Source organism: Phyllostomus hastatus, unplaced genomic scaffold (assembly GCF_019186645.2).
Source record: "Phyllostomus hastatus isolate PE091 unplaced genomic scaffold, TTU_PhHast_1.1 phas_contig_2248, whole genome shotgun sequence".
Lineage (NCBI taxonomy): Eukaryota > Metazoa > Chordata > Mammalia > Chiroptera > Phyllostomidae > Phyllostomus > Phyllostomus hastatus.
The window spans coordinates 166,113-178,168 of NW_025333761.1; the positions used below are offsets into that span (position 1 = coordinate 166,113).

General features: G+C 37.4%; 1 protein-coding gene across 6 annotated transcripts in view; it reads left to right on the top strand.

The window, feature by feature from the left end:
• The first annotated feature begins 430 nt into the window (after nucleotides 1-430).
• Nucleotides 431-12,056, top strand: part of CD55 (CD55 molecule (Cromer blood group)) — a 39,492-nt gene continuing 27,866 nt past the window's right edge. For 2 of the 6 annotated variants that reach the window (XM_045837646.1, XM_045837647.1), the window contains exons 1-5: nucleotides 431-714; nucleotides 1,422-1,607; nucleotides 2,869-3,060; nucleotides 3,459-3,558; nucleotides 11,496-11,581. In XM_045837646.1, the coding sequence (XP_045693602.1) occupies nucleotides 603-714; nucleotides 1,422-1,607; nucleotides 2,869-3,060; nucleotides 3,459-3,558; nucleotides 11,496-11,581 (676 nt within the window). In that variant the 5' untranslated portion in view covers nucleotides 431-602. The remainder of the gene's footprint in view (nucleotides 715-1,421; nucleotides 1,608-2,868; nucleotides 3,061-3,458; nucleotides 3,559-11,495; nucleotides 11,582-12,056) is intronic. The other 4 variants (XM_045837648.1, XM_045837649.1, XM_045837650.1 and 1 more) reach the window with 3 other exon arrangements.

Genomic DNA, 12,056 nt, shown 5'->3' on the forward strand with positions numbered 1-12,056 from the left:
GTCTTACACATCCACTTGTTGGCATTTGGCAGGCTTCCTAGTTGAAGGCACCACGTCCCTGGGTGGGCACCATTTCTCATCCCCAAGCAGCGGAATCCATCGCACCTGCCGCTTAGCTTTGCAGTACCAAGGGCGCTTAAGGTCCTCTTAAAGTAATTCAGATTCCTGGGGAGCCAAGCCTGGCTACTTGAAACACTCCTCTCTCCTCTGTTCCCCCCAATTTTTTGTTTTATTTAGAAAGCAGATATTCAGATTTCCAGGTGGCAGCTCGTCTCAGGCCCCACTCCTACAAAGAAACAAAAAGACCCAGCATCTGGCGCCGAAGAGCTTGTCTCCCTCCCTACCCAGGACCCTTCCTCCCTAGTCAAGGATCAAGTGAAGCCGGTGACGCTAGAGCCTCAGCCTTTGCCCCGCCCAGCATCTGTTGCAGGCAAACTCCCTTCGCTCCACCCTTTGGTGATCCAGAACCCTGGAACCACCCATGTCGCTAATTTAAATTGATTGCTGAACAGTTTACTCGGCTGCTACTTACAGCTTTTTGCCCTAGACCGCTTAATCTTACGAGGCCGCGGAGAGCCAGCGCCGGGTCCCTGTCCTGCGCCATGAGTCCCGCCCGGCGGTGCGCCCCCGAAGTGCTGGGCCGCCTCAATTGGCTGACTCCGCTGCTGCCGCTGCTGCTGCTGCTGCTGCTGCTGTGTCCCCGCGCTTCTCGGGGTGAGTGGGCCGGGGACCTGGCCCCGCTGGGTGAACCCCTAGGTTGTGTGGGACGGGCTGGGTCTTTCTCTGTGACAACCAGAAGTCTGGGGACCTGGTGAGGTGAGGGATGGGGGTATCTGTAATTGTTCCCATAAACTTCTGCGTTTGAGGCTCAGAGATCTTACTGGCTCTATCCTGTGGGACAGTAAAAGGATATCGGCTGCTAACCAGCAATTAAGGGTCTTGCTGTGCTGGATCCCAGCTAGCCTGCCTTTAGTAGTGAAGTATTGAGAATGGAGGAAGCGCTGGTGAGTTGGTGGAGCCCCCAAACATGGGGAAACAGAAAGGCAGGGCTTGAATTGAGTGATTTGTCAATCCCCCCTGCATTTCTTTCAGGGTGGGAAGCCAGATTAGCTGAAGGCTCTAGCCCCTAAACAGAATCTAGTCGCATACAACACCTGAAGCTACAAATTTGAAATCTCCAGGTGTAACGTTCCAAGGGGGCGTGTCTTTATTGCGTGCCTAGCAACAGTATCTGCGTGGAGATAAAGACTAAACCACTTTATTAACAAGACAGGAAGCCTAGCAAATTCTTGGTCTGTCAGTTCAGCACTGAATGGAAATGGAAATGTGCATCAAAAGTCATTGCTGCTTCCCTTATTGCCTTGGGAAAGGAATGTTGCTATAAGTGTTTCCTTCAGTTCCATTTTTTTTTTCCTCTCTAGGTGACTGCAAGCCTCCCCCAGATATGCCTAATGCTCAGGCATCATTGAACGGTCTTACAAGTTTTCCTGAAGGATCCCTGGTAACATACACATGCGATCAAGGGTTTACTAAACTTCCTGGCAAGGCAGACACAGTGTTCTGTCTCAAGGGCGATGTATGGTCAGAAATCGAAGAATTTTGTAATCGTAAGTTCTTCATTTCTTCTTTAAAAAGTTATGGGAATGGAATGTATCTTGTTAAGTTAAATTTTATCCCTTGTTGGAGTGACTGGTAATTGATTGTTTTCTAGCATTATAAACCCCAGGGCATACCTGCTGGCACTTTATACTCCAGCTAATTGATGGCATTACTTCTGGGAATAGGTCCTGCTTCTGCATTAACACTTCCCCTACACCCGCCCCCCCCACACTGTACCTCCCAAACTAACAGGGAAAATAAACACTAGGTGCTGTTGTGTTTTTTTAGGGAATAAATTACATGTGAACATGTTTGGTAATTATGTTGAGACACATATCCTCAAACTCTATGTATAACCCTGTATTAGCTTTGACGTATACAAGTAGGTATAAACAACAAGTATTTCTTGAAACCAGGTATGAAATGGGCTTTAGTGTTTTTTTAACCTGTGATGGAAGATAATAGGTTGATGTCCATAAGCCTTTGTACATGTATCAGGTTACAGAGTTTGTAACTCGACTACATATATTACTTCACCTAATCCTCCAGACAACCCTATGAGTTAAGTAAGGACTCATCCTCATTTTCCAGTTGAGGAAACAAGCCCTTGGGAGTTAAATAACTTCCTTGAGATCAACAAAAGCCATGATTCAAACTTGAGTTTTTTTACTATAAATTCAGTGCCCCTCCCACTATACCATACCTCTATAAATTCATACTTGCCTAGATGTTTAAAATTTTAAAATACTTTTATGTATACATTGGCTCATCTAATCCTTGTCCCAATGGCTTGTTGTGAAATTAAATGAATATATATATACATATATAAAACATTTAGAAGTGTTCCATAAATATTAGCTATTATTGTTACTATTGTTGTTGTCCAAGACATTAGCCCAGGGGTCTGGGTTTATCGGTTCTCATCTACCCCTGTGCTACACAGGACAGGTTAAGGGAACTGGCGTATACTGAGTCAGTACCAGAACTGTGCCAGACAACTTAAATGGGTTATATTTTTTCAAATTGTATTCACAGTGATATCTATGTACTAAATCTACTTCACAGGACTCTAGTAATTAGAAATGAAAACATATATTTGAATATATTCTTGAGACACTATAAATGTCATGTTGATAGATACCAAATATGTACAAAGAAGCACAGAAAAGGGAGGGATGTAAGGACCAGATAATTCCAAATAATTAAATATAAATTATAAAATAAAGTGTTACCACTTTTTCTTATTGTTGCATTTGTTAATACTTTTAGGTAGCTGTAGTGTTCCAACCAGGCTACGTTTTGCATCTCTTCAAAGCATTTATAACAATCAAAATTACTTCCCACCGGGTACCGTTGTGGAATATGATTGCCGTGGGGGCTACTCAAGAGACCATTCCCTCTCAAACACTCTAACTTGCCTTCAGAATTATACATGGTCCAAACCAGAGAAATTTTGTAAAAGTAAGTATAGTTTTAAAGAGATTCTTAATTCTATGGTATTTTGGGAAGTGGTATTTCATCCTTTATGCTGAAAGTCTATGTATGCATATTACTATATGTACATAGTATTATTTAGAATGATTCTTTAAAGAAACACTGAATAATTTTATTTTAAATTAGGCAAAGTAAATACTTGCAAGATGGGAATATTAATTTACTCAAAGATTTTACATTTTATTAAAGTCACCTTAAATGAAATGAAATCAGTATGTATTCTAAATATGTTGCATTTTTGAAACTTATAAAATGACTAGAATTTAAGCAGTCTACAGATGAGAGGTTATCAGTGATTCAAATGATGAATTTGCATAGATGTGCCTGACAATTCATTGTAAAAAACAACTTGCATTGTCTTCTAGAAAAATCATGTCCTAATCCTGGAGAAATACTAAATGGTCATGTCAATATAAAAACTGACATATTATTTGGTGGACTCCTCACCTTCTCATGTAATACAGGGTAAGTTTTTGCATGCTAAACACTTTATATTTAATGAAAAATTAGGATTTAAGAAGAAAATTTTGGATATGTGGCCAGTGTTTACAAGCCATTAGCAATAAAACAATCTGCCTGTTCAAAGATTTTCTCATGAGCTCATCGTAGTTAAATCTAGTAAAATGAGCAAAGAAAAGAAGATATTACAGCACCAAATTTTCTAAATTCTTAGATTTTAGTACATATTATGATTCATTATAAAATTTTAAATGTGATTGGTAAAGGAAAAACCTTATAATATGGTGATAATACTTGCAGAAATTAAATTCAAGTATTAAATAAAACCCATCTTTAATTTACCTAAATAACAAATTTGCATATTTTTTCTATATATAAACAACCTATTATAAAGTATCATAGGCTAAAAACATTTATTTCTAGTGTGAAAATATCATTTTACCTAAGGTCTTTTCTAAGCTCTCTATGTAGAGTAAAAGAACTCACTCATTGAGTATTATCAGTGTTTCAGATACTGCTCAAACTTTATATGGATTTTCTCATTTAAAATCTGCAAATTAAATTATAATATTTTACTCTGTACATGTGTCAACTATTTACAAAATAAAAATAACAGTATCACTTATCTCCTATACTAAACACAGATGTTTGGATCATTAATATCATATCTGGGAGGAGTTTGAACCCTTTAAATATAAGTACATTCTATTATTCTATGAAGGTTGTATTGATCTTTTAGAACTCAGAAATATAAAATATTCAAGCATCTATATAATTTTATTTTTATTTTAAGTATATTTTATTGATTATACTATTACAGTTGTCCCATTTTTTTCTCCCTTTAATCCCCCTCCGCCCTGTACACCCATCCTGCCAGCATCCCTCCCTGCCTTAGTTCATGTCCTTAGGTTGTACATAGTCCTTTAGCTTCTCCATTCCCTATACTATCTTTAGCTTCTTCCTGTCTATTTTGTGCTTACCAATTATGCTTCTTATTCCCTGTACCTTTTCCACCATTCTCCCCCTTCCCCCTCGCTGCTGATAACCCTCCTTATGATCTCCATTTCTGTGATTCTATTCCTGTTCTAATGGTTCTAATGGCTTAGTTTGTTTTTGTTTTTTAGATTCAGTTGTTGATAGTTGTGAGTTTGTTGTCCTTTTATAGTTTATAGTTTTGATCTTCTTTTTCTCAGATAATTCCCTTTAACATTTCATATCATAAGGGCTTGGTGATGATGAACTCCTTTAATTTGACCTTATCTGGGAAGCACTTTATCTGCCCTTCCACTCTAAATGATAGCTTTGCTAGATAGAGTAATCTAGGTTGTAGGTCCCTGCCATTCCTGACTTTGAATACTTCTTCCCAGCCCCTTCTTGGCTGTAAGATTTTTGGGGTTTTTGTGCGTTTTTTTTTTTTATAAATCAGCTGATAGTCTTATGGGCACTCCCTTGTAGGTAACTCTCTCCTTTTCTCTTGCTGCTTTTCAGATTCTCTCCTTATCTTTAATCTTGGGTAATATAATTATGATGTGTCTTGATGTGTTTCTCCTTGGATCTAATTGCTTGGGATTCTGAGCTTCCTAGACTCGCATGCCTAGTTCCTTTGCCAGATTTGGGAAGTTCTTCTTCATTATTTGTTCAAATAAGTTTTCAATTTCTTGCTCTTCCTTTTCTCCTATCAGTTCTATGATTCAGATGTTGAAATGTTCAAAGTTGTCACAAATGTTCCTAAACTTCTCCTCATTTTTTGAATTCTTGTTTCTTCATTCTGCTCCAGTTGAATGTGTATTTCTTCCTTTTGTTCCAAATTATTGATTCGAATCCCCATTTGCTTGCCTTCATTGTTGGTTCCTTTTATATTTTTCTTTATTTCACTTTGCATGGCCTTCACTTCTTCCTCTAGTTTGCATCTGTACTCAATCATTTCTGTGATCATCCTGATTACCAGTGCTTTGAACTCTGTATCTGATAGGTTGGCTATCTTCTTGTTGCTTAGTTCTTTTTCTGGAGTTTTGATCTGTTCTTTCATTCGGGCCATATTACTTTGTCTCAGTGTACCTGTTATGTTGTAAGGGGCAGAGCCTTTGGTATTCACTAGGGTGAGGCAACCCACCTCACTGTGTTGTGATGCTGTATGTGGAGGAGGGGTCCAGGAGGGAACAATGTGGCTTGTTGGACTCTCACCCCACTTTCAGTTACTTGCCCTGGTACCCACAGCTAATTGTGCCCTTTCAGGTGCTGATTCCTGGGTGGATTGGCTTGAGTATGTTCTACCATCCTATGGGCCCCTTCAACAGACTCTCCTGTGAGACTGGGAGTTTCTCCTTTTGCTGTAACCACCACAGTTTTTTACAGCCAAAGGTTTTGAGGCTTTAGTTTCCTGTGATGGAACCCTGAGTTGCCGGGTCTAACTCCCCAGTTGTTCCTCCCAACTTATCTTCACTCAAATATAGGACTGCTTTGTACCCCATGAACCACCTTGTCATACTTCCTTGCTGCCCTAGCTTCCCGTCTCCACTCTTTCTACCAGTCTGGATGAATGTTTCTTCTTTAACTCCTTGGTTGTCAGACTTCCATACAGTTTGATTTTCTGGCAGTTCTGGTTGTTTTTTATTTTAAATTTTTTGTTATCCTTCTTTTGGCTGTGTGAAGAAGTGAAGCTTATCTACCTACCCCTCCATCTTGTTCAGAAGTCCCAAGCATCTATGTTATTTTAAAATGAAATAGCTCCCCATTGAAAGGAAAGGAGGAATTCTCAGAAAGAGTGCTAAATGAAATAGAGGCAAGTAAACTACCAGATATTCAGTTCAAAAGAATGGTTATAAGAAAGCTCAATAAGCTTAGTGAGAATTACCAAAAATTACAGGGAAACTACAAAGAACTTACTACAAACTATATCAGTGTGGAAAAGAACATAAAAACAATCAACAAGAGCCAAGAAGAAATGAAGAATAGAATTTCTGAAATGAAGAACACAGTAGGAGGAATCAAATGCAGGCTAGATGAAGCAGATAATTGAATCAGTGAGATGGAGGACAACATAGGAAGAACCCCCAGCATGATCAAGATAAGAAAAAGAAAAAGACTTAAAAATAATGGAAGGGGGCTAAGGAAATTGCAGGACAACATGAAATGTAATAATATCTGTATAATAGAGATACCAGAAAAAGAAGAAGAGGGTCAAGGAATAGAAAACCTGTTTGAAAAGTAATGATGGAAAACTTCCCTAATTTGATGAGAGAAAAAGTCACATAAGTCCAGGAAGCACAGAGGGCCCCAAGCAAGAGGAATCCAAAGAAGCCCACTCCAAGATACATCATAATTAAAATGGCAAATTCAAAAACAAAAAGAGAATCTTAAAGGCAGCAAGGGAAATACAGAAAGTAACATATAAGAGAGCCCTAATAAGACTAGCAGCTGACTTCTCAGCAGGAACACTACAAGCCAGAAGGGAATGCCAAGAAATATTCCAATTAGTGAAAAGTAAAGGCCTGCAGCCAGGATGACTCTACCCAACAAGGCTCTTAAGTAAAATGGAAAATGAAATAAGGAATTTCCTAGAAAAAAGAAGGCTAAAATAATACACCTCCACCAAACCAGTAGTGCAAGATATGCTACAGGAATGCTTTAAATAGATGAAGAAAAAGAGTGAGAGAGAGGGGAACACAGGTACAAAGGGGGAAAATAGCCTTAAATAATATAATAACCTTACAATTTTTATTGTTATAAATAACAATACTAACCTTAAATGTAAATGGATTAAATGCTCCCATCAAAAGACATAGGGTAGCTGAATGGATAAGAAAACATGACCCATATATATGCTTCCTACAAGAGATCCATCTCAGAACAAAAAACCCTCCACAGACTAAAAGTGAAGGATTGGGAAAAAATATTCGAAGAGAATGGATAGGAAAAAGAAAGCCACGGTAGCAATACTTATATCAGAAAAAAATAGACTTTAAAACAAAGGCTATAAAAAAAGAGACACACAAGGACACTTCATAATACTCAAGGGAAGAATTCATATATGCACTCAACATAGGATAACCCAAATATATAAGAAAAGTCTTGGAGGACTTCAAGAAAGATATAGACAGCAACACAATTATAGTAGGAGAATTTAACACAACACTGTCAATAACGGATAGATCTTTCAAACAAAATCTCAAGGATATTGTGGAACTGAATGATACATTAGATCAATGTAGTTAACTGATATACTTAGAAGTTTTCATCCCCAAAAAAACAAAATACAAATTTTTTTCAAAGGCACACGGAACATTTTCAAAGATAGACCACATGATAGGACACAAAACAAGCCTCAACAAATTCAACAAAATTGAAATCATATCAAGCATTTTCTCCAACTACAAGGGCTTGAAACTAGAAACCAACCTCAAGGAAAAAACTCAAAAACATTTAAACTCATAGAGATTGAATACCATACTATTGAACAATAAATGGAGTAAGAATGAGATTGAGGAAGAAATCAAAGAGTTTCTGGAAACAAATGAAATGAACACACAACATTCCAAAACCTATGGGACACAGTGAAGGCAGTCCTGAGAAGGAAGTTCATAGTGATACAGGTCTACTTATAAAATATAGAAACATTTTCAAACAAACAACCTAACCTTACACCTATAAGAACTGAGTGAATAGAAGGAATGAAATAATCAAGATCAGAGCAGAATCAATGACTTAGATACTAAAAGAACAATTCAAAAGATCAATAAACCCAGGTGCCTATTCTTTGAAAAGATAAACAAAAATGGACAGTTCTTTAACCAGACTCATCAAGAAAAAAAGGGAGAGGTCCCAAATGAATGAAATCAAAGTGAAAAAGGATAAATTACAACTGAGACCACAGAAATACAAAGTATTGTAAGAAATTATTATGAACAACTATATGCCAAGAAGTTGGTGTGAAATGGACAAATTTCTAGAAAAATATAATTTCCAAAACTGAATGAAGAAGAAGCAGAAAGCCTGAACAGACTGATAACAGCTGGCGAAACTGAAGCAGTAATAAAAAAATTCCTGGTACACAAAAATCCTAGACTAAACAGTTTCACAGCAGAATTTTACAAAACATTTAAGGGTGAGCTAATTCCTATCCTCAGACTATTCCAAAAAATCCAAGAAGGAAGACTCCCACACTCTTTTTATAAGGCCAGCATCATCCTAATCCCAAAACCAGATAAAGACACAAGAAAGAAAGAAAACTATGGGCCAATATTGCTGATGGACATAGATGCTAAAATTCTCAACAAAATATTGACAAACTGCATCCAACAATGCATTAAAAAGATCATATACCATGATCAAGTTGGATTCATTCCAGGGACGAAAGGATGGTACAATATTCAGAAATCAATAAACATAATACAACACATAAACAAAAGGAAAGACAAAGATCACATAATCCAATAAATAGATGCAGAAAAAGCATTTGATAAGGTAGAGCATTCATTTATGATAAAAATGTTCAGTAAAGTGGGAGTAGAGGGGACTAACGTCAACATACTAAAGGCCATATATGAAAAAACTTACAGTCAACATCATCTTCAATGGCCAAAAATTAAAAGCTTTCCCAAGATCAAGAACAAGACAATGCCTCTTTCACCGCTTCTATTCAACATATCCTAGCCACAGCAATCAGATGAGAATAAGAAATAAAAGGCATCCAAATTAGAAAAGAGGAAACAAAACTGTCATTGTTTGCAGATGACATGATAGTGTACATAGAAAATCCTATAGACTACACCAAAAAACTACTTGACCTAAAAAGTGAATTTGGTAAAACAGTGGTATACAAAGTGAATATTTGGAAATAGAAGGCATTTTTATACACCAACAATGAAATACCAGAAACAGAAACCAAGAAAAAAATTGCATATGCTATACCAACAAGAGAAATAAAGTACCTGGGAATAAACCTAACCAAGGAGATCAAAGACCTGTACTTAGGAAACTACACAACACTAAAGAAAGAAATTAAGGAAGGCAGAAATCAGTGGAAGCATATACCATGCTCATGGATAGGAAGAATTGACATCATCATAATCTCCATACTACCCAAAGCAATTTAAAGATTCAGTGCAATCCCTATTAGAATAACAATGACATATTTCACAGATATAGAACAAACATTTCAAATATTTATAAGGAACCATAAACTACCCTGATAGCCACAACCATTTTGAGAAAGAACAACAAAGTAGGTGAAATCACAATACCTGACATCAAACTATATTACAAAGCCACTGTAATAAAAACAGTCTGGTACTGGCATTAAAACGGGCACATAGACCAATGGAACAGAACAGAGAGCCCAGAAATAAACCCAAGTCTCTACAGTCAATTAATATTTGCCGAAGGGGGCAGAAGCATAAAATGGAGTCAAAATAGCCTCTTTAATGAATGGTGTTGGGAGATATGTAAAAAATAAAACTTGATCACTAACTTACACCATACACAAAAATAAACTCAAGATGGATAAAAGTCTTAAATATAAGTTATAAGACAATAAAAGTCCTAGAGGAGAACATAGACAGGAAAATCTCAGATATTCCACACAGCAATATTTTCACTAATATGTCCCCTAGAGGAAGGGACTTAAAGGAAAGAAGAAATAAATGGGACTTCATCAAAATAAAAAGCTTCAGCACAGATAAAGAAAACATCAGCAATATGAAAAAGGAACCAACTGTATGGGAAAATACATTTGCCAGAGATACCTGGAACAAGGGTTTGATCTCCAAAATATATACAAAACTCACACAACTCCACTCCATGAAGACAAACAACCCAATTAATAAATGGGCAAAGGATTTGAACAGATACTTCTCCACAGAAGACATACAAAGGGCCTAGAGACATATGAAAGGACACTCAGCATTGTTAGTCATCAAAGAGATGAAAATTAAAACCACAATGAGATACTACTTCACACCAGTCAGAATGGTCATCATAAACAAATCAACAAACAAGTGCTGGTGAGGTTGCAGAGAAAAGGGAACTCTAGGACACTGTTGTTGGGAATGCAAACTGGTGCAAGCACTGTGGAAAACAGTATGGAATTTCCTTGAAAAACTAAAAATGGAACTACCTTTTGACCTGATGATTCCACTGTTGGGACTATACCCTAAGAATCCTGAAACATCAATTCAAAAGAACCTATGCACCCCAATGTTCATAGCACTGCAATTTATAACAGCCAAGTGCTAGAAGCAACCTAAGTGCCCATCAGTCAATGAGTGGATCAAAAAACAATGTACTTTAACACAATGGAATACTATGCATCAGAAAGAAAGAAGGAACCCCTACCCTTCATGACAGCATGGGTGGAACCGGAGAGCATTATACCAAGTGAAATAAGCCAGGTGGTGAAAGACAAACACCATATGCTCTCACCTATGAGTGGAACCTAATCAACAAAACAAACAAGCAATAAAAATATAATGAGAGACATTGAAATAAAGAACAAACTGACAGTAACCAGAGGGGAGGTGGGAGAGAGATAATGGGGGAAAGAAGGAGAAGGGTCATCAAGGAACATGTATAAAGGACCCATGGACAAAGCCGAAGGGACATAGGATTGAGGGTGGGAGATGGGAGTGGGTGGGGGCATAAGAAAGTGGTAGTGGGAAAATGGAGACAACTGGACTTGAACAACAATTAAAAAAATAAATAAATAAAATGATTTAAAATGCTTTGTTTTTTTAACATTTACTCCTCCCAAATAAGAAATGTCTTGCATATCTTACACTTTTTTATACTTTGGATCACCTTTTAAAATTGTTTTCTGTTTCTTTAAACTGCCATACAAACTTTTATAAATGTTGTTTTGTCTCCAACTACTGGTATAGTAAATATTTTAAGATGACATTCTGGAGAATTTAAAAGAACTCAACTTTTTTTCTCCCTTCATTGTTTAGGTACAAATTAGTTGGTGTAACTTCTACTTACTGTCTTGTTAGGGGAGATAATGTTGACTGGGGTGATCCATTTCCAGAGTGCAAAGGTAAGACTGAGAGTCGAAACATTCATGTTTTCAGGTTGAATAATCAATGACAAATTACTTTCTGTGCATTAAGAATTATTCACAGTGATCATATGGTGTTTGTCTTTCACCACCTGGCTTATTTCATTTAGCATAATGGTCTCCAGTTCCATCCAGGCTCTCAAAAAGGGTAGGGACTCCTTCTTTCTTCCTGATGCATACTATTCCATTCCATATGAGCTCACCTATAAGTGGCACCTAATTAACAAAACAAACAAAGAAGCAAAATATAACGAGAGACACTGAAATAAAGAACAAACTGACAGTAACCAGAGGGAAGGGAGAAGGGGGATAACGGGGGCTGGAAGAGGAAGGGAGGTCAAGGAATATGTATAAAGGATCCATGGGCAAAACCAAAGGGGGAAAGGTTTGAGGGTGGGAGGTGGGGGTAGGTCTGACAAGGGACAGTGGTGGTAGAAAAGTTGAGACAATTGTA